The sequence below is a fragment of the Syngnathus floridae genome, chromosome 1, assembly GCF_059516105.1.
Source record: "Syngnathus floridae isolate MCC-2025c chromosome 1, RoL_Sflo_1.0, whole genome shotgun sequence".
In the NCBI taxonomy this organism is placed as follows: Eukaryota; Metazoa; Chordata; class Actinopteri; order Syngnathiformes; family Syngnathidae; genus Syngnathus; species Syngnathus floridae.
In genome coordinates this window covers 13,642,866-13,666,489 of record NC_142413.1, presented here as the reverse complement: position 1 = coordinate 13,666,489, position 23,624 = coordinate 13,642,866, and the positions used below count along the sequence as shown (strand labels likewise).

Here is a 23,624-nt window from a genome sequence, read left to right as displayed (position 1 = left end):
GAAAACAATATCCCTTCAGAAACGCTCTCAAGGAAAATAACAAAAATGTATAAAACCTAAAAAAAAAAAGGGTGTTCGGCAAAGACCACCTGCATATAGTCCCAAATACAAGAAACATTTTGGGCTTGTATTTTTGAAGCCCAACTTGGGTCTCGTAAGTTAGAGAGAATTCTGAATAATTCCCAGTTCCAATTATGGCGCAGTATAATAAGCCTGCAAGAAAGCTGAAGATGAAGAGGATTTTCATCTAAATGATACATCTAATCAACAAAAGAATGGATTTGCAAGAAGAAGAAAAAATAGAATGGCCCAGCCAGGGCTTGTTCCCACAGTAAATGCAATGTGTATGTTGGGTGGAGGGTGGGGGGGGGGGGGGGGGGCTGACCTGCGGAGGAGATTTGCAATGCGTGAGCAAGGAAAAATAGACGGCTCATGCAAGATGTGGCACACTGATAAACTTCCACCCATGATGACTCGCACTTCTGTGCACACTCGCACACTATTATTTAATCATTACCAAACTGTCTTCACTGTGTTCATCAATGTGAGTGATGTATAGTAACAGGCAATGGCAGTAAATGCGCTTCCATTAAATGGCAGAAGTTACACTCAATCTGTGTGTGTACATTGAGATGAGAAAAGATCGCCATTATTTCAGTAACAAGTTTTTTAGGGTGACATTTCTGTTTGGTGTTGTGCTGTGAGATTTTCCTTGGGCTTGTTTACACTGGCGTTTTGTATGATGCAAATGTCCGGTCCAATTTGACTCATGTTATTTTCAATTTCCTGCTCAATTGACAACAGGATACAAAAATGACAGAGACAAAAAGATTGCGACTAGATGAAGGGACAGACAAATATCAGCAGTCAGACAGATGCAGCAGATCGAGAGTAAAGCAGCTGCAGAGGGGAACTTCGCAAAGTGAAAACAGATCGTGAGAGAGGCGGATGGGAAGGTGCATGCCGGCAGATCATAAGGTCCTCAAGTCTTTGATAATGTGACAGCTTCAAACAAGAAGGCTCATTTGAGGTGGTGCACTTCACATGAATATGAAATGGAAAATCCATATTTGAGGAAACAGGTGCACTGACTGACAATATCAATGTAACATCCAGAGTCACTTTTAACACGAATCTCTGACACAAAAGGGTTCTTATACAACATATTGTAAAGCATTGTTTCATGAAAATAGACATACAACCACCATGACGCTATGTACTCATTGTCACAGTGTGTGGTGACATCCATGGCCAGTTTTTCGACCTGATGAAGTTGTTTGAAGTGGGAGGTTCACCAGCCAACACGCGCTACCTCTTCCTGGGGGACTATGTGGACAGAGGCTATTTCAGTATTGAGGTAAGAATGACCGAGCCCGAGTGCAAATAGTGAAAAAATGAACGCTCCCCTTAAAGTGATTCTAATTGTATATATATATCATATAGTTTCAACTTTAAATATAACACAAACTATGATGATAGCGATATACGTACTTGTTCATCGACATGTCTCAAAAAACACCTCGTGAATGCATGCAAACGTTTTTGCGATATTGGCGAAGTTTTTCAAAATGTCTATTTCCATTACGGGTTTGCTATTGCGCAATTTGCATTTTGAGCATTTCTGAGGGCAATGGAAACCCACCTGCACAAACTCAACTCACTTATAAAGCCACCAACCAATGAACACATTCCAGTCTTTTTCCATCACATTGTGCAGTCTACCACAAATTCCAGTTTTCTGCCTTCTAATATAAATTTACTGTGTATCATCATCATAAATAAAGAACCTGAGATTAATGCTGAATTTACGCGTCTAGTACGCTCATTGAGATTTTGCGCCAAAAAGGATAGGAAACGATTGGATTTATCTCTGGACAATAGCTGCAAGCGAATGAAGGCATTTCTGTGATCACATTGTCTGGCTGAAGTGAACCGTGAGGAACTGTGAGTGTTATGTCACAGTTTGGAGGGAAGTGAGCAATATTTAGTCCACCTTTGTTACACTGGTCAAGGGCAGCTCGATCTAATGTAGAGCACTTACTTTGAGCATATCAGCTGGGACAATATCATTTTGGATTCAATTTATTCCAGTTACATTTGTTCAGTTGCTGTATGATGTCCAAGTCACAGATGTTTTGTACGGAGGTGGATAAACAGAAAGTTGCATCATGCAACAAATACTTGGGATAAGAATAAGAAAACGGACAACCAATTAGCACAAAACAATGACTGGAATTTTGAAAATGTTGCTTTTGGTGAAATTACCTCCACTGTATTCTTTGCATGTGCAGTTCTGGTTTATTGACATGAAAGTATTTCTGTACAGTTTATTTCATAAATTTTGTTCATGACATTTGATCTAAGCATGTAGTTAAAATTTCTAGTAATCTTTTATTTTGACATATTGCCCACTATATAGTGAAAAGTATTTATGGATTATTGAAGACAAACCTTTGTTCAATTAAACAAGAGTCTATTTACGTATCTATACGTCAGTCTAAACTCGCTCTCCTCCTAATTCTTTCTTTTTTCCGGTGAACATTTAGTGCGTGCTGTACTTGTGGTCACTGAAAATCCTCTACCCAAAGACACTCTTTCTTCTGCGGGGAAATCATGAATGTAGACATCTGACGGAATATTTCACCTTCAAACAAGAATGTGAGTAACTAATTTATTTCCTCGAAATGTTCATCATTGCTGTGCAGTGTGACGTCTGAGTTAAAAGTTATTCAATGAAGCAACACATACATCTATCTGCAGTTTTGCGTTTTATTGATCTCACTGATTGTGCTTCATAATCCAGAGGTTCTGAATTCAAATTTAAAATTTTGTTTTCATGCATCTCTTCACCTTCCCAAAACACACATTTAAGGATAAGTACTCCGAAGATTTAGCAGTATAGAAGTATTTAGCGGTGTAGAAGTATTTGTTACTGGATTAAGTGTCTTCCATCTCCGCATCCCTCGTTCATGTTCCTAGCTGAGTCCGTCAGCCTTCATTTCCCACAATGCAGTCTTCTCCATCTTTCTTTAATTTCATTCTTCTAGTCCTTTACCATATGGCTTCTGTGCCTACTCTCTGACTCCATTCTGCCTGTGAGTCCTGTCCAAGAGTGGAATGATTAGCGGCAAATTAATTTGGCCCACAATGATTGGCTCAGGGACTTCCTCCTCTGTGTCTGATTGGCCAAGGGATGAGGAAGATAATTTCCCCTGGTGCTCTTGGCGAATGGTGGTCGCCCTCAATTACCATCTGCTACATGCGTGTGCGTGGTTTTGTAGTATCTTCTGAAATATGTGTCTGTTAGAGAGAGAGAGAGAGAGAGAGAGAGAGAGAGAAGAAAAGAGGATGACAATGACATTCCTTGCACACACACACACGCACACACGCACACACACACACACACACACACACACACACACTAATATTAACGTTGATTGGAGTGGGATCTCCTCTCAATCGCTCTTCTTTCTTCCTACTCTACACAAATGTCGCCCCTAACCTTTCTTCTCTCTTGTATCATTTCCAAATGCCCTCCTTCTTTCTTCATTAAATTATTATCCCTTTATTCTTGCATCCAAAATCTGCCCCACTTTTCCTCTATTTCAATCCAGTGATATTGCTTCTATGTTCGGACGCACTGTGTGAAATGTACGTTCTAGATATGTTGGATGTCATAAGTGATATTGTTGCCAAATCAAAGGAATATTTGTTTTTAGAACAAAGCAATCTGCTTCGCAGTGTGGGTGTGTGTGTATGTGTGAGTGCTGCTTCATTCTCATATTTGGGTCAGATTTTTACTTCCTGAAAACAGAAGTCAAGTCTTGAAGGCATTGAAAGCGTCTATTGCACCTATGCCATCCTGCTATGTGTTGCATGAATGACCTACTAAGCTAACCAACTACCAGCTTTGATCGCTCTTACTTTCTTTCTCTGAGTCCAATAAGAAGCATACTGCGTGACAAACTGGCCGTTCAAAGCGTGCCCCAAACACATTTGGAGCTTCTCTCAACTTGTGTCCCCAAATGTCCCTCCCGCAGGTAAGATTAAGTATTCGGAGCAGGTGTATGACTCCTGCATGGAGGCGTTTGATTGCCTGCCCCTAGCAGCCCTGATGAACCAGCAGTTCCTCTGCGTGCATGGGGGTCTTTCACCTGAGATCCACACACTGGATGACATCAAAAAGGTACACGCATCCATGACCTCGTTGCACACTTCTCATTCAGCTTTGTTTGCATCTACTGCATAGGATTTTGTCATTTTCAAAAATTTCAAGGAATAATATAATTAAGGATGAGTGGATAAGGGCATATTCTCTCATCCGCTTCAGTCAGGCACTCATGCTTGACTGCGCAGATCCTTCCATCAACTTAAGTGTGTCGCTCGTACTTTCCAGACTGGCTGTAGTAAGTTCAACTCCTTGTGAAGTTGAAACATCATATTGTGCATTTTGGGCCCTATTTTTGTGTCCAGTTCTACGTCTGGTCAAACTGTGCACACAGGTAGAGTATTTTTTTCTTTTTGTAGAAGGGCGCACTTTGAAATGGCCGTTTGCGCCGTTGTGGGAGTAAACATAGCCGACCTTATTACAGACCAATTGAAGCATCTCTTCTGATTCCCTTTAAATTCAGCGCAGGGGAGGCGTCCGATCTACAGGGCAGAAGTATAACAGATTTGACGCGCAAATGACCTTCATAAGAAACAGCAAAGAGTTCTCTACCTGTGGGTGATGTAAAGTTTCACACTCTAAAGTGGGCACTTAGAGGACGCCTTCCACCCTTGATCATATGTTTGTGCGTGACAAACTCCCTGCATGCACACGTACATACACATACTAGAAAATAGAGCCCTTTGTGTCATTTTAGCTGCTGATGGCTGGTAATGACTATACCAGCTAACTTTTCTGACGTGCTGACATACGGAAGGGGTAGTGAGGGGGGGGTGCACACCTGTCACATTTATGCTCACCAACTATCCAACAGCCTTCTTTGACTAAATGAGTCCGTACTGCAGTATGCCAATGACCAAACATTGACAATATGATATTTATTGACCAAAAAGTGCCAACGAATAATTTTTTCAACCTAACTTTTGATAAAATGCCTGTTCCTCACCCAATACACCCCCAAATGAGTGTTTTCCTCCAATCACTCATGTCGGGAGTAGCTCTGCTGATTCCTCCTGTCTAAGCACCAGCCTCTTCCGAGGCAAATCGGAAAAAAATAAAAATTGCCCTGTCATTCTAGTTACTAGCTCCTATTCATGCTAAGAAAAAAGCCACATTTCCATATTTTCTCATTTTTTCCCACATATTCAACTCTATTTTGATATTTATATAGAACACAGGTGTCAAACTCAAGGCCCGGGGGGCAGATAAGGCCCGCCACGTCATTTTATGTGGCCTGCGAAGACAAATTGTGCATCAAATTCGTGTCATTACTAGAATTGCAAATTATCTTCAATTTTAATATCTTTTTTAAAAATATTTGACCAGTTTTTACTTGTCTGATTTGAAAACGAGTTATTTGTCAGTTTGTTTTGTAGCTGTTACTGTATATAACATGAGGTGCTCATACATTTATTTGGGTTGACAGTCATAATGGTCCTCCAAAAGAAGCTATGACTACAATGCGGCCTACGAAAAAAACGAGTTTGACACCCCTAATATAGAACATTACATGGTGAAAAAAATACAACATACCAAACTCCACACATGAGCGTGGAGGTAGAGAGAACACAAACGTCCTCATCTAATGGCAGTGTTTCCATGGTGAATGTTCTGGTGTGACATCCTCTACCTCCTGTGCGGTGGGGGGTTGTGTGATCTGTTTGCTTTTCTTTCCTGTGATTTACATGACATGTTTTAATGCATCTGTTTTTATGAAAGAAATGTGTTTTCCTCACAGTATTCATGGACAAGACTCATGTCGATGTGTTTTTGTGTGTCAATTGTGTGTCCTAGTTGGACCGATTCAAGGAGCCTCCGGCTTTTGGGCCCATGTGTGACTTGTTGTGGGCAGACCCACTTGAAGATTTTGGCAATGAGAAGACCCAAGAGTACTTTGGACACAACACAGTCAGAGGCTGCTCCTATTTCTATAGGTAAAACCAAATGAACTCAGTCTTCAAAGTACACAGGAAGCGCATGATGCAATCCGACATTATTGTTATGACTTTAATTTAAAAATCAAATATTGCCTATGTTTTATGTGAGCTGGTTTGGGACACTGTGGTGAAGAGAAGACAGCGATTCCTCCAATGATCCAAGATCCAATAGCCATCACTTGGATTGGCACTGAAGACACAAATGTTGGCCAATTCATGCACACATTGACACACAAAGACACACCGTTATGAGACTTAACACATAAATACAGCGCGCTTGCAAACACATTCACGCAGTTCCGTTCCAGCATGAAACGATATCCCACAATCCCAAGGGAAGCCACACGGTTCTGTTGCTATGACGACTGGCTACCACTGTCAGTTTCAGAGTGATATTGATACAGTGAGAGAAGGGGGAAGTGCATGATGGTGTTGTGTTGAGGAGAGGAGATAAAAGATGCATTTAAAACTCAAAATTGACAAACGTATCGAGACAAGCTGCACTTTAAAGAAGGATGAAACGCCCTTTCTGTTTGCTGTGGTGTTCCTGGTCTTGTTCATACGGCAGTTTTATTTTCCCAGCACCGACACAGTGATTTTCTTAAAGTCTAGATGCAGAGATAGGCATTTTACTAAAGTTTGCTGACCCGTCATTAACATTTGTCAGTGCCCTGGATACCCGTCCGTCATCGTCAGTCCATCATTTTTTTCAAGCCCAAAAAAATGTAAGTCACTCCGCCATTACGATTTTAGGCGCTTCTGTCATCACTTCTGTCAGTCCATCAAACGTCAGTCACCCCCCAAAAAAATCAAAGGCCCACAACAGAATGATGTTTATTTTGTTTCCCCCCCTTGTGTTTTGCTGGGCAGGTTGTTTTGTTTATTTGATATTTCCTACATTACTAAAATTATCCATTTTAAAAAAAAAATATATATATATATATATATATATATATATATATATATATATATATATATATATATATATATATATATATATTTAGATTACAATTTACAAACTTTGTTCTCTATTAAAAATAGTTACACTGAAACACCTTCCTAGTCAACTGAACTCTCTAGTATTTATGAGGGTTAGGTGCGTGTGCGCGCGCGCGCGCGCGCGCGTGTGAGAACACGACATCTCACGAGTGTGCCTGAAAGCATTTGAGTTGTGTGTGTGAAAGCACTTGTGCGTGTGAGAGCATTTCAGTTGTGTATATAAAAGCATTTCACTTGTAAGTATGTGAGTTTTTTTTTACTATTGTGTGTGAATGTGTTTTGTTTCATACGTGTGTGTGAATGGTAATTTTGAATTATGTCCCTAACGGCCCCTCATATACCTGCCTTAATTTTAACTCCCGATTGCTACTTTTTAACTCCCACTCGCTTCACTCTAATTTATTTACTTTAACCAAAATCCCTTGTTGCATGTTGCCAGAGGTGCAATCCTAATGAATTAAAGAGCCTCCTAAAATCCTAAAAGTTGCCTCGATCAATATTTTGTCGTCTTCATTTTTGTCTTTGTTTCTTCTTCACGTTTTTCTTCTGCTTTAAGGTCTTCTTTTTGTACTTCATCTTTTTCCTCTTCATTTTCTTCTTCTGTATACTCTTTCCGAAAATAGAAATTGAACATATTACCTTACAGTAACTTCCCTAGTATTCTAAGTGTCCGATCTCTTAGCTAAGTTGTTTGCGTAGTTCTTTCTATGCTAACTGATGATTCCTTGGTGTATGCTGCCACCTACTGTACATATACTGTCAATGCAGTCTACTCAAGCACACTGATACAACAGACAGGGTGTCTGTCAGGCGCGGTCCGTCTATGACGGACTGAGAATCCACCTCCGTCAGTGTTCAACACGTTATTTTTGTACATTTTGCCTTCAATCTATGACGGAATGCTCACCTTTTTCTAGAATAAGCCATTTTATTGAACATATTGGCAAAGTATCCATGCCTCCAGCAACTTTAAGACTGCTTTGAGCCTCATCCAGGTTTGACATGTTTCTATATATCTGTACCATGGATCTTGAAAATGTTCATCCTAAAGTGTTTTATGCTGATTTACTAACTTTCCTTTTCCTATTCCAGTTACCCGGCAGTGTGTGAGTTTTTACAGACCAACAACTTGCTTTCCATCATCAGAGCACATGAAGCACAGGATGCTGGGTAAGCTGACTGTCGAATTCGTTTTTCAGTAGAAAAGATGGATGCTCCGGTATGTTTTCTTTTTGGGGCAATCAGTCAAATGCAGTAAAGTGTAAAATTCCTAGGCCACCATTGTTCATGGATGTGGCGTTAATCCCTAAAATCAGGCCTGAGGAACCTACAGGCTGTGAGTCAGATACGTGTGCTCAAGAGCATCCATCATACAATTCTCAAAACAAAAAGTCAAGCCCAAAAACTATTGTAATAAAAATAACTTATTTAACAGTTGCTTCTTTTTTTTCTCAATTAATTTAATATCCTCACAAGATTTTAAATGGCACCTGATAAGAAAATGCGTCTATCTGTTTTAAACCCCCCACTACGTAGACTGATGTCTCCTAAGATCTGCAGAGATGTCGTCAGATATTTGTGACGTTTCAGACAATTACAGTTGAACTCTCAAATGTACAACCTCATGGGCATTCGACCAGAGATTTCACTGTATTTAGCGTTAACTTATTCACAAGTGAAGATTTATTTATTACGGACTGACCGGTTACGAATATGAAGCGGGAACATCCATAGTCATGTGGAGTTTGTACCCTACATTGAGAAAATAGGGTAGGTCAAAACATTCTCTCTGACCCATAAATCCCCCGCCTCCAGCATCTGTTAGCTGTGGCAAAAATCCTCTCAATGTAATGCAGCCATTAAGGCTGCACTATTCCACTTGTTGTTGCTGCTGTACTCTGTGCACCCATTAGTATCATTTTAGCTGCCATCAACTGTCCAGTTGGGTCATGGTCCATGAGTCTTAATATATCTGCAATTATACGGGCATTTTTAACTCTGACGTCATCCTTTTAGGTACCGTATGTACCGAAAGAGTCAGACAACAGGTTTTCCTTCACTCATCACCATCTTCTCTGCTCCAAACTACCTGGATGTCTATAATAATAAAGGTAAATTCCACATAAACACAAATATTCAAATAATAAATTGTGAGTAAGTTTGTGTGCGTGTCTTTCTAGCGGCGGTGCTGAAATATGAGAACAACGTCATGAACATCCGCCAGTTCAACTGCTCTCCTCATCCGTACTGGCTGCCTAACTTCATGGACGTCTTCACCTGGTCTCTGCCTTTTGTGGGGGAAAAGGGTATCCATGCATACATTATAATTTGCAGATCTATCGAGCACCCTTTTCAATGAGATAACTTACTGTAATTACTCAACTAGGGTAGTAAATGCTGTTTATACAGTACTCCACAGAAAAAGACACCACTGTTATTTTGACATATTGAAGCACTAAACAGTAGGACAGATACAGTGTGCAGGATTACCTAACAGAAATGAAGCAGAGGTTACGCGTGGGCCAAGCAGGAACATGTGCAAATTTGGTGCGGAGTCGGATAAAGACACAGATAAACTCATGTAGTATTCTCAATGTTGGATTCCCTGATGTCACCAAAGCACCCAGAATCGTAATAGCAAAGCACATCTGTTTCACAACCAGGAAGTAGGTTCCCACAGACCAGACATATGGACAAAAACAAATACAGCACTCCACATTTGGGGAGATTTAGCTATTATAGTTTAGTTATTGCTCTTAACATTCAGTATAAGCGGTTTGGACACTGGATGGGTGGAGCTGATGAATTTATCTTTGGTATCGTCCTATATACAACGAATGCCTAACTAAAAAGCGAACATTCGTTCTATTGCATTGTTCTGAATTCACTTCATAACACATAGCTATTATCTCAGCTTAAAAAGTGGCTAGCCTCGACTTAGAGGATTAAAGACTGGTGGGTGTACAGAGCTCAGTCGGATTTGTCCTTCACAAGGTGCTTAGTTACGGGTTTATTTTCCTTGCTTGGAGTCTTTTAATGTAAAAATCTAGAAAAATTATGTTCCTATGATGTATGGCAAACTTAAATCATTTCACGTGGCAAAAAACACAAAGAGCAACACTATTGCGCTTTAGCTTTTGCTTCACAAATGCCCATATTATTTGGATGGGGTACCGGCATGTAAAAAGAAGACTCGTGTCTCGGTCATTGCCATGGTTACAGTAGATCAACCTCTTGATTGGTCTGTAATATTTGTGAACCAGCTGGGTACCCTCTTGTGTTTTGCTTGCGCTAACTTCATAGCTAAGATGAAATTGCAAAGGCTCTATCTGTATCATGCAGATGTTTTCTATTTTTGTTGCAAGCGAACGTGAGTCACTATTGGCTTGGTTTCTTTAGCTTATAACCATCAATTAATAACAAAAGAAGTACTAATATACAATGTAAAAGGGTTGAACGTACTGAGATGGATATTTCCACCCAAGAAAATCACTTGATCCAAAAGGTTCTGCATTTTTCCAGCCCAATATCAGATCTGTAACAAAACCATTGCCATGTGATCATTTTGTAGTGAGGCTCGCTCGTATTTCTATTTATAGTGACAGAGATGCTGGTAAATGTCCTGAGTATCTGCTCTGACGACGAACTCATGAATGACGGCGATGAGATCTATGATGGTGAGAACACTCAACAAGGTTATATTATTCCACTTAACATTTCCAAACACTTTACACACGGCACAAAATGCATGAGTCTTTGTATCAAGTAATAACAGTGCACTTTGCCTCCATTCTAGCCAGTGCGGCTGCAGCCAGGAAGGAGGTGATTAAGAACAAAATCCGTGCCATTGGCAAGATGGCGAAAATGTTTTCAGTTTTACGGTGAGTTGACTTGAGAACATACTATGTAAGTATATTGTCTTTTTTGGGGATTTGGCAATGCTGTAATGGCCATCTATAATTATTTCTCGGTCACAACCGGAAGACACCCAAAAGCCCATCTAGTGTGACAATTCCATTGGTCATATGAAATGGGCTCTTTTTTTAACTGTTTTTAATTCTACCGAGCAAACTACACGTCAAGCATAGCGTCCTTCCTTTGCTGACGCACGTTTTTCAACTGATTATCTTCACATTATCTCCCCCCCGTCTGTCTCTCTCTCTTGCTCTCCCTCACACACTGATTCTCAGAGAGGAGAGTGAGAACGTGTTGACCCTGAAGGGACTGACCCCCACAGGTATGCTGCCAAGCGGAGTGCTGTCAGGGGGCAAACAGACTCTGCAGAGCGGTGAGTGTTTTATGCAATTGCACACAAACATACATACACACACTTGACTTTAAAAGCAAACACACAGCTCTCCTCCAGACACCCAACAGTACCAAAAATAAAAATACTCATACGGGTAGACACACAAATCTATGTGCTTTGAGGTCTTTTCTTGACTTCTTTCCTCTTCTCTTAAACTGCAAATTATCTCCTGTCATCCCTCTGCCCTGTGGACTCATTCCCTCTCTCCACTTCACTTCACTGGTGCTGAGGATACTAACAGCTTGCTGGTTGTACTTGTGTGGGTTGTAAGACAGAGGGGGTGGGGGCAGCGTAAAGTAGTGTGAGTGAGCCAAAGCTACCGCTAACCTCAGGTGCCCTCGAACCTGCCTTGGCCTCAGTGTTGCTCTGCGGGCCTCGCATGGATTGAGCCTGAAACATGCTTTTGAGTAAGCAATGTGAAAGGTCACGCGTGCATACGACACATTTTCAATAAGCCTCCATGAGCCACAGCCGATCTCGAGACGTGCGTTTGCGCAGAAGCATGTTTCAGCCTTCACTCGTTTTTTTTCTCCTTCCACTTCTCTCTTGGATCCTGTCATCTTTCTTCCTGTCCCCTCTTTCTCTTCTTATCTGTCTGACCATCATTCAGCTACCATTGAGGCCATAGAAGCCATCGAGACAGTTAAGGATGCTGAAGGTAAAGCCACTCATGTCACCGTGCGTGTGTGTGAGCGAGAAGCATGGCTGCGCTCTTTGCCACCCATGCTCATTAGATCATAGATTTTCCTTCCCCATGATGCACAGCGCTTTTCTAACTGCATTCGCTCTCACAAGGCGATAACCACGACTCACTGAAGTCACCGCATATTCATATTCAAACATACATACTCTTGATTTCCTTTTTGGGGTTACACAATCAGCTACTAGAGCACTTTCTTTCTCAATCTTCACATTCTAATGGCAACAGGACATACACATACATCAGGGAAGCTGTGGGTGGGGGTGAGCATTGATTAGGGGGGGATATGACCTCTTGTTGTCTGCTATTCTTTTTTATATTAAACATGTTAGCTGTAGAGGGTAACCATGCAATCAATCTGTTTGTGAGACAGCTTTGTTGACGGAAATGAAACTAGATAAGTTGACTTCTCCTCCCAAGACTGAATTGTGGCCCAAAAGGTCACTATTTTAAAGCACAAAGTCTAATGACAAGCTTTTATGTCTGCTTAATGCAGATTTTTGAAATCATGTAGAGTTACAGCAAAAAGACGGCCGTAATTTCTGGACTATAAGACGCACCTGATTATAAGCCTCCTGTGCACTGAAACCATCGAAGTCTTCCTCCTCAGTGTCGGATTGGAATAGCGTCAGGTATACTTCGCCACACTTTCTCAGTCTCTCTTTTGTTGTCGCTTTTATGCATTTCTTTGAGCATTTTCCATGATGAGGGTCTATTCATGCTAATTTTATTCATGCACAAAGCACTAAGTTACATTAAACTAGCGAGCTACACGTATGGCTCCAGAGTGGACGTAACCAGGAAATAAAGGAAAGGGTGACACAACAAGATGTCATCAACAATAGCCCAGTGCCCCCTAGTGACTACTTCCTTAGTTAAGAGCCAAATCGACTGCCTTTAATTTAAAAATGGCATCACATGCATTTCTTTTGTCCCCCATAATGAGGGTTTGTGTATAAAACCTTCCTTTCTTCAGTAATGTCCGTCTTGATCTCGTTCTGTCTCTGCCAATAATATGGCACTATTTGCCTGGCGGATGGACATGCGATCAACACACCACTCTTCTCCCAAGTGACCATCTCACATATCCCTCCGCCCAGCAAAGCGGTGCCGCACAACAGCGGTCCACAGCCTTTTTACGAGCGTATAAGTGTATTAATCATCACAAAAATCATGAAACAGCCATACATTGGCCGCACCGGACGACAAGCCGCAGGGTTCAAAACTTGAGGAAAAAGTAGTGGCTTATAGTCCGGAAATTACGGTAATAAATATTTCTTATATTTAGCAATAGTATGACAATTTACTGCCAAATCAGCGGTCCGTCACTTGTAAATTTTACACATCACCCCTGCCAAATTTGAATGATAAAAAAAAAAAAAAAAAAAATGGCACGTATAAAAGGTGAGGCCTCAAAAAAGTGAAAAATCAAAATCTACCAAACAGATTGATGTCATGGTACTCGTATTTAATGTGTTTGAGTACAGAGGCTTGGTGATTAAATGCACGCTTTGATTACCTGCAATGTTTCGGTTTGTTGTTCCAAAATCACTGAGGTGTGGAAAGCAATGGTTTGCATAGCAATGATGAAGGCCAGTAACACTATCCGGTCATCAAAGACTGGAAAATGGTGGCAAAGTTGAGCTTTGGTGCTCATCCACAAACCCGGATTTCAACAAATCGGCCGAGTATAAAGAACTCACAGAATTATGGTATTCATGGTATATGCCCTCTTGCACCGACGAGAAAGCTTTGTCTTTTTATTCTTCCCATTCTATTTCACCAATGAGACGGTTATGTTTAGTAGCCGCTCTCTTAAGCTACTGTAGTTGACACCTCAAACAAGCTAGAAAAGGCTCAAAAAGGAGGCAATTTCCCTTTATATGATGCTTTGTTAGAACCCATGGCATTATGGGTAGCTTCAGAATATATTCTGATGGCGCTGACTGTCACATCAGCTCATGCAGTTCTAATTTTTTCATTGATGTTCAAAACAAAGTACTTCACTATATCATCAGTTGCACAACAAAAATGTACCAACTTCATAGAACGTGTTGCGGGCATTAAATTCCCTTTGTAGATTTGTGCAATGTACTCTATAATTGAGCACAGGTTGAATACATTAGAAAATCCTTGCTCACACAGCCTCTTTGGAATTTGGATTTGTACTGGATATTTAGTCTTGTCTGTGGCTTATCTGAACTGCAATCCATAATTTGTTCAAGCAAATAAATTATGGCTATTTCTTGCATTGTGATTTTTGTTGTACCCTGTGATGTAAATAGAGCTTTTAGCCCATGTTTGATGTACACTAGTGTATAAAGCAAAATATTTGAAAGTGGCTGCATGTGCAGTAGCAGTCTTAAAAGTGTTGCTTTTCAGAGGGATCTGTCGTCACGTTTCTGTGTCAATGTTGTCTTTTGATGACAAATACTGTTATAGATGGAAGACGAAACCGTCATCTGATCTGCTCACTTTTTATTACACACACACACACACACACACACACACACACACACACACACACACACACAAACACACACAAACACACAGCCTCAATTGTTCTTCCAACTAACTATATTCATGAGGGTACAGACTCAGAGTGGAGCTACAACTGTTTTAGTGAGGCCAGCCATGTTAAATTTTCAATTGTGAAATAAATGAAAACATGACAGCTACATCTGAGCGATGAAATGAATGACAGCTCCAGTACAGCTGTGATTTGTTCCATCCATGGACCCTCTTAAGGGCTTTGCTGATCTAGGATCAGTAGTTAGGTCGTCCAGCTAATCCGGGCTCAGCACAGAGAACAACAGATAAACGTTGCCTGATGTGTGCAGATACTGCTATATGAACAAATTCTGTTTATCCAAAGCCAAAGCTTCAGGGAGATAGAAACGATCTGCTTGGCTTGAACAAAAGCATTCAAAAGTTGAATTCGATTAGACTGAGACTTAAGCTCGACTGACTTTCAGTCAATAGGTTTCTTTCAAGAGTTTGGACATGAGTTTGGCACGTCTTTCTGGTCTCGATAATAACTGCGTGCACGTTGCTCTGTGTGTGGCTGCTTGTCTCTGCAGCCATCCGAGGCTTCTCCCCGCAGCATCGGATCAGCAGTTTCGAGGAGGCCAAAGGTCTGGACCGAATCAACGAGAGAATGCCGCCGCGACGTGACGCCATCAACAGTGTGGGCCTGTCAATGGGCCGCATGAATATGGGAGAGCCCAATGGGACGGATAGCAACAGCAATATACAGTGACGGATGCGTACTGTCACACGGCCAGGAACACTTGCTGCAGTTACGACACCCTTATAGCGCCACCCTGACAGATATCTGTACATAGACATACTCAATACGCAAAACACTCAGATGCAGTATTTCAAATACACATACAAACTCACGTGATTATCTACCCCTTGTCTTTGCTGTATGTAAAGGCTTAATTGTGAGCCGGACTTGACAAAGTCTTATCTATCAAGAGAAGTCCAATTCCCGTACCTGCACGACAACAACAAGGACAGTGGAACGTGCAGAACGGGAGTGGCCTACTATCCGCTGTGCATGTCGGCGATTGCCAGCAGGTGGACGGCGTCCTGCGGCCGTGTTGACGAAGAGCGAGTGGGGTCGAGGTGCGACCACGGCCTCTAATCGTGTTCCTGTTTGCATCCAAAGGCGAGAAGTGGAACCAAACTTACTATGTTTTTAGGGGATTGCTGATATGCTTTAACAGTGTCCATGCAGTTATATTTGACAAATGCGTCTTCACCAAGATGGAGATGGAAAGAAAACACGACGGAGATGCGCAAAGATAATCGCAGCTGCAGTCGTCCTCTTCTGTTAGTGTGGGGAGGAGATTCCCATTTGCTTTTGTAGCACAACACCTCCACCCAGTTAGAGTGGAGGCCCATACACCTCTTCGGGTCTCAGGCTAACTAGCTCTCGAGGGAAAAAAAAAAAACCTCTCTTGAGTTTTGGTAAGTAAACAGCATATTTGGAACATTTATATTGGCCGCATAGCAGAAATAGAATGCGAGAGGGGGCAGTGGTTGAAATGTGAAGTCATTGTAATCTAATTCCCCGTCCACAAGCCTCTTGCTACCAAATGGGAGTGACGGCCAACAATCTCTGAAGTAGGAAATTCTGTTTTGCAGAAGAAACGTACTCTTCAGCTGTCAAGATGAGACGTCAGAGGAAAATATCTTTGTAAAGCATTTCTATTATTGCATCAGTGCATGCACAGTTAAGTTATTTGAGAATAATGTGAATTATATTTGTGCTCTGTGTTTCACAATAGTAGGAATTATTTTCAGTTTTTTTCTGGCCAATAAGAGGATTAATGAAAAAATAATTTTGCACATAATGTTAATTTGCTTTTTTGTATCACTTTGTGTTATATTATGATTACTTTCCTTCCCGGTTCTTTTCATCACCTCCTATTCGTTTCTTTTGGCGCTGTACAGAATGACAGTACACTTTGAATCAAAGGTGTGGAATCCACATCCAATACTCTGTTCTTTGTCAATGTACAGGAATCGTTTTTAATCAAATACAAATTAGTATCGAATGGCCACACTATACACAAAGGCAAAGACATTCGGGCAGCCAAAAGCATGATTGCATGGTTAAAAAAAAAAAAAACGGGGGGGAAAAAAAGGAAAAAATTGTGCAGTTCGAAGTCAAAAGCAGCTAGACATATTTTAACAGAATAAGCCAATTATGTTGCTGTGACAATTTAAAGGAGAACAGTGTACTCTCATACATCGTGATTCCTCTTGTTATTTGATATTTATGGCTCGATGATTATTATATTTATGATGAACATTACTCTTAATATTTAAACTTTTCTCTCTCTCTCTCTCTCTCTCTCTCTCTCTCTCTCTCTCTCTCTCTCTCTCTCTCTCTCTCTCTCCATCTTTCTCGCTCACGCTTTTGTTTTCAATTTCCCAGTCACTAACACTATAAGCATGCCCAATGGGACGATCCACTTTTTTTACTCTTGAATAAAATATGCATGAACCTTTGGCATTGATATTGAACCTTTATTTCTTCAAGGCAACAAAAGGCAACAAAGGAAACACACACACACTTACCCCCCCCCCCCCCCCCCACACACACACACACACGCACACATACACTTACCTTGAATTCAAATACACAGACTGATATTGTTCATTTATGTCGATAATCACCATTCCTGGGACAAATTGTTGTTGTTGGCATGTGCATTGGGGGTCGCCAAAGTGAGGAACCAACATAAATTCGTTTTCCACAGTTTTTGCACAAGAGGCACTTCTTGACCTAGCAGCTAGCAGCCACCCATTTTTTTAAATCCAATCTTGGCTGGGTATTGGGCAAGAATTAAAGCCATGCCATTTATACAACGGGGAAAGCAGCATGTGCCACTACAATGCAGGTTTGTAAAGTACAAAACTTGTCCACTGCAGTTTCCACAATAGGGACAAGCTGTCAAAAGTGAAAATGGAATGAATCATGGAGAAAATTAATACACCATACCCAACAGATCAACATGACGTCCTCTTTTTTCCAGATATATACATAGCAAACATTGTTGGGAGACTGATAAAAAGATGAAAAGCACAACCGTGTATTTTAATAAGTACAGAAATAAAATCAAAATAGAAGTCACCTCAGAATGCACATGACACCACACCTGTTTGTCAGACTGCAACTCTTCTGTAAGGTTGCATTAGACACACTTGAGAGCCCAATTTTATGCAATATAATATCAATGTAATATAACATAAATGAATAAATTTGGACCTCATTTGGTGCTATGCTTGTTCATCAACTGGCTAAGGAAGTTACAGTGCCAAATATGGAGACCCAAAAATTTGAAGATAGTATTTGTTATGAGCAGCCCCTCCAAGGAATCCAAAAAGCTTGTTGCAAACTGTTGTTTGGTGCACAGTCACAAATAACAATCAGGACCCCAACAAACGCTGAGCTGCAGATGCACGAGTTCGCTTAGGGATGACTACTGAGACGGGTCAGACTTGTTCACCAATCATTACATTGTAAGTGGCTGGCATCAGCTGACATGCTGGCGCTATTCTAACAATGAGTGTCAGTGTTTGGGAATGAACTAAACAAGCCAGTTTAATCATTCTCTTTGTGTTATGGCATGACTGTAGTGTTGAGATTTTGTTTTGGAATAGGGTTTTTAAAAACATTAATTATGATACACGCCCATGGAAAAAGCCTCCCTGATGACATAGGGGCAGCTTATACTGTACTATTCATATTTTGAAAAGCAAACTCTAGAAGTTTCATGCACGCCTTGATTTTGGTGAGATTGTTTATTTCTGGCAGCTACAGCTTTTTCCATTCTAGACATTTCTGCATAAATAATTTGTTGTTCGAGTGGGCGCGTGTCTTTTTACCCTGCCGTTCACTTTGTGCTTTGTATGAAGTGCGAAATAAAACTTGATTGTTTGATGAGGATTTTTGCATTTATAATTGTAAAAAAAACCAACCACTATGTCTCAACCACCACTCTTTATTGTACATATCTTTGTATTTGGTAATTTTCCCTGTAATTCTCTGAGAAAAACAACTTTTCCACTTCATCGTTGATGAGCACAGGTGACATCAAAGAGGGAAACTTTTCACAACTGGTGACTCAGCAGTCTGGTGCTTTCCATAGTGTCCCATAAAATTTCCTTTTATGAACTTCCTGATTGTATAGAAATGTTAGGTAAGTAATAATTTCCTCACCAAACGTTTAGTGAAGCGTCACCGAAAGCTGCCATGATGCAAAAGTGACACTGGCAGTTAGTTGTGAGCTGCCTTAAATTTCGAACATTTTTGTAGTTAAAGTAGAGTACCATAAAACACACTGTAAGGAGTTAATGAATATAATTTGTGAGTTAGTCAACTGTGAGTACGGCAAAGCTCGCATGACAAGTCTGGACCTGCTGGGGTCATATGATTGCAGTCTCATCAGCACTTTGTGCGGAGGTGATTGTAAAGTACAATGGCAATATTTTTCAACAAAGTTCTTAATTTAAAAAAAAGTGTTTAAACTTGTAAATTGTAACATTGTTGTTGTTTAAACAAAAGCCTTTATCTTCAAAGTATTGAATCATAGGTGTTATTTCTAATTTGAACAAGCCAGGAAGCTGCTTTTTTACCAGTCGCTAGAAGGATGTTGGAAATGTAGTTGACAGGTAGAAGGCAAAAATAGGATAACCAAACAGGAGATTTGGGGATGTGGAGAGGCGAGATTTGCTGAGCTGTAGTTGGAGCTGAAGATGCAGAAAACAGGGAGAGATGGAAGAGGATTAATTGCTGTGGTGACTCCCGGATAAACAAAGAAGATCCGTTACAATCACTTTTGTACTGTTGAACTATTCATTGTTAAATAGTATCACCGAACACAGGCCAAATCCTCCTTTGTCAAGACTTGGTTAATTTAATATTTTTTCAGAAATCTATACGATTGGTTAGTCCTCAATTGTTTTTGTCTTGTTTTCTTTTTTTTCTTCTACAATTTATTGACCAACGTGGAGAAAGTGGCTCGCTCACTTTGAAGATGTAAAGTTTACAGTTGGATAAACATGCTGCTATTTAGTATCTCCTGAACATGGATTATTTTGGATTTACAGTGATATGCTTGATATAAAATTGGAGGACATTTTAAGTCCCTCCGTCCCCAAAACATAAACTTGTGACAAAAAGTGAGAGTAGCTGTTCCCTTGAATTATGTATGCATTGTTGCATCACAATATTTTCTCAGGGCGTCCACAAAGTCTCTTGACAATTTGTTAGATAAGTGGTTATCAACGTTTTTACAGTACACACATTGTATTTGTGTACTTCAGGTTCCCTGTTGCTGAATTACTGTAGTTTCTGTTCGTGTTGGCTCGTGAGTGAACGATTCGTTCAAAAAACGATTTCTTTTCCCAGTGAACGAGAGTGAACGAATCACTGAATCCTGAAGTGATTCGTTCTTTTTTCCGTTCAACCAGTAGTTGTCGGTAATGCGCATTGAAGCTGGTGCCACCACGTCGTAAAACATAACGAAGAAGAAAATGACGTAACTTCTCCTTCACGAACGAGTTGTGAATTGCATTTCCCGTTCATCAACTGAACGGATCTGTGAGTGAACCAGTCAGTGATTTGCATTTCCAGTTCATCGCGAGAACGGATCAGTGAGGGAACGAATCCTGACTTTTCCGTTTGCGAATGAGATAATGGGTGAACTGCTTTCTCGTGCATCAACGGATCAGTCAGTGAACGTTTGTAAGCCAGAATGTAGATTTACGATTTGCCAAGGAAAGAAAGAACCACTCACTGAAACACCACTTCTTTTATGCACGTTTTCTCCAGGCTAACGGCTAATTTTATTGCATGAAGGGATGCGCCGTTATGCAACAACGGGGAGATTATGCTTCTCTTTGGGTAATCTTGATTTTATAACACTTATAGTAGATTTAAAGAACGTGCATGCATATATACGCCTAAATATTGTTATCCAATATATCTACTGCAATTTCACATTGGATTGCTGGTTTGAAATTTACTTTTGATATTATTATTTTAAATAAACATTTATGTTAAAACTTGTCTGGTGTTTTATTCCTTGTTTTTATATTCGCCAATTAAAACAAAAATCAGACATTTGGTTATCTGCTTTATATGACGATATGTGTATGTATATTTACTACGATTTCACATTAGATTGCTGGTTTGAAATTTACTTTATTATTATTATTATTATTATTATTATTATTATTATTATTATTATTTTAATAAACATTAAAAACCTGTTAAAACTTGTCTGGTGTTTTATTCTTTGTTTTTATTTTTTGGGCATGAAAACAAAAATTTGACATTTGGTATGTATATGTGTTTTACGTTGTGTAATATGTGTTGGTGTCCCCCAAAATAAAGAGAAAGTAGTCAAATACACATTCTTGACACGTACAGAAAATGCATAAAGTTATTAGGTACACCTGAAAATGGTGGTTTACATGTTCGTGTGACGTCACAGATCAACCAGTCAATCAGGAGGTGGGGGTGAGGGCGGGTGTGGCACTTTTTACTTTCAGTTCAGCTTTGGCCATGATTTTTCCCTAATGAACTGGCCTGTTATTAGGTACACTTGAAAATGGCGGTGTACCTAATGGAGTGTCCAAGTGACGTCACAGATCAAACAGCCAATCAGAAAGTGGGGGTGAGGGCAGGTGTGGCACTTTTCACTTAAACCAGGGGTGCCGACCTCCAGTCCTCGAAGGGCCGCGTTCCAATATGTTTTCCAAGTTACCCTCGTTAAACACACCTGCGTGAAAAGATTTTGGTCTTTTCACGTTCTGCAGGAGCTAAAACTTTTCACGCAGGTGCACTTAACGAGGGAATCACACAGACACTCCATTAGGTACACCGCCATTTTCAAGTGTACCTAATAACAGGCCACTTTATTAGGGAAATATCATGGTCAAAGGTCACAGGTGTCAAGCTCTAGTCCTCAGGGCCGCGTTCCAATATGTTTTCCAAGTTACCCTCGTTAAACACACCTGCGTGAAAAGATTTTGGTCTTTTCACGTTCTGCAGGAGCTAAAACTTTTCACGCAGGTGCACTTAACGAGGGAATCACACAGACACTCCATTAGGTACACCGCCATTTTCAAGTGTACCTAATAACAGGCCACTTTATTAGGGAAATATCATGGTCAAAGGTCACAGGTGTCAAGCTCTAGTCCTCAGGGCCGCGTTCCAATATGTTTTCCAAGTTACCCTCGTTAAACACACCTGCGTGAAAAGATTTTGGTCTTTTCACGTTCTGCAGGAGCTAAAACTTTTCACGCAGGTGCACTTAACGAGGGAATCACACAGACACTCCATTAGGTACACCGCCATTTTCAAGTGTACCTAATAACAGGCCACTTTATTAGGGAAATATCATGGTCAAAGGTCACAGGTGTCAAGCTCTAGTCCTCAGGGCCGCGTTCCAATATGTTTTCCAAGTTACCCTCGTTAAACACACCTGCGTGAAAAGATTTTGGTCTTTTCACGTTCTGCAGGAGCTAAAACTTTTCACGCAGGTGCACTTAACGAGGGAATCACACAGACACTCCATTAGGTACACCGCCATTTTCAAGTGTACCTAATAACAGGCCACTTTATTAGGGAAATATCATGGTCAAAGGTCACAGGTGTCAAGCTCTAGTCCTCAGGGCCGCGTTCCAATATGTTTTCCAAGTTACCCTCGTTAAACACACCTGCGTGAAAAGATTTTGGTCTTTTCACGTTCTGCAGGAGCTAAAACTTTTCACGCAGGTGCACTTAACGAGGGAATCACACGGACACTCCATTAGGTACACCGCCATTTTCAAGTGTACCTAATAACAGGCCACTTTATTAGGGAAATATCATGGTCAAAGGTCACAGGTGTCAAGCTCTAGTCCTCAGGGCCGCGTTCCAATATGTTTTCCAAGTTACCCTCGTTAAACACACCTGCGTGAAAAGATTTTGGTCTTTTCACGCTCTGCAGGAGCTAAAACTTTTCACGCAGGTGCACTTAACGAGGGAATCACACGGACACTCCATTAGGTACACCGCCATTTTCAAGTGTACCTAATAACAGGCCACTTTATTAGGGAAATATCATGGTCAAAGGTCACAGGTGTCAAGCTCTAGTCCTCAGGGCCGCGTTCCAATATGTTTTCCAAGTTACCCTCGTTAAACGCACACAACTGATTCTAAAGATTCAGTTCACTTAAGAACTGGAATGCACATCACTCGTATAAAACAGTGCAGGCGTTTCTAGACTGCTGGTCAAAGTAGCCGACTGGTTAGTGACTTGGGCTCTTGCTTGATAAGTATTTGGTTCAATCCCAGGTGTGAGAAAATACCTACATGTGCAATTTATTCTTTTTTTTTTTTTTTTTACCTCATGTACTGTATCTATTGAAGTGTCCATGAGGTGTACCTACACATATTGTCATATAAAGCAGTTAACCAAATGTCTGATTTTTATGTTTTAATTGGCGAATATAAAAACAAGGAATAAAACACCAGACAAGTTTTCACATAAATGTTTATTAAAATAATAATAATAAAAGTAAATTTCAAACCATCAATCCAATGTGAAATTGCAGTAGATACTGTATTGGATAACAATATTTAGGCGTATATATGCATACACGTTATTTAAAAACTACAAGGAATAAAACACCAGCCAAATTTTAACATAAATGTTTATTAAAAATAATATTAAAAGTAAATTTCAAACCAGCAATCCAATGTGAAATTGCAGTAGATATATTGGATGACAATATTTAGGCGTATATATGCATACACGTTATTTAAAAACTATTATAAGTGTTATAAAATCAAGATTACCCAAAGAGAAGCATAATCTCCCCGTTGTTGCATAACGGCGCATCCCTTCATGCAATAAAGTTAGCCGTTAGCTTGGAGAAAACGTGCATAGAAGAAGTGGTGTTTCAGTGAGTGGTTCTTTCTTTCCTTGGCAAATCGTAAATCTA

At 40.4% G+C, this 23,624-nt stretch overlaps 1 protein-coding gene across 3 annotated transcripts in view; it reads left to right on the top strand.

Annotated features, from left to right (window-relative positions):
* Positions 1–17,135, top strand: part of LOC148404206 (protein phosphatase 3 catalytic subunit alpha-like) — a 31,191-nt gene extending 14,056 nt beyond the window's left edge. For 2 of the 3 annotated variants that reach the window (XM_088379057.1, XM_088379066.1), the window contains exons 3-14: positions 1,233–1,357; positions 2,547–2,658; positions 4,041–4,186; positions 5,963–6,102; positions 8,197–8,274; positions 9,121–9,215; positions 9,285–9,410; positions 10,704–10,781; positions 10,901–10,985; positions 11,295–11,392; positions 12,024–12,071; positions 15,194–17,135. In XM_088379057.1, coding sequence (XP_088235183.1) covers positions 1,233–1,357; positions 2,547–2,658; positions 4,041–4,186; positions 5,963–6,102; positions 8,197–8,274; positions 9,121–9,215; positions 9,285–9,410; positions 10,704–10,781; positions 10,901–10,985; positions 11,295–11,392; positions 12,024–12,071; positions 15,194–15,372 — 1,310 coding nt within the window. In that variant the 3' untranslated portion in view covers positions 15,373–17,135. The remainder of the gene's footprint in view (positions 1–1,232; positions 1,358–2,546; positions 2,659–4,040; positions 4,187–5,962; positions 6,103–8,196; positions 8,275–9,120; positions 9,216–9,284; positions 9,411–10,703; positions 10,782–10,900; positions 10,986–11,294; positions 11,393–12,023; positions 12,072–15,193) is intronic. The other variant, XM_088379072.1, reaches the window with a different exon arrangement.
* The last annotated feature ends 6,489 nt before the right edge of the window (positions 17,136–23,624 follow it).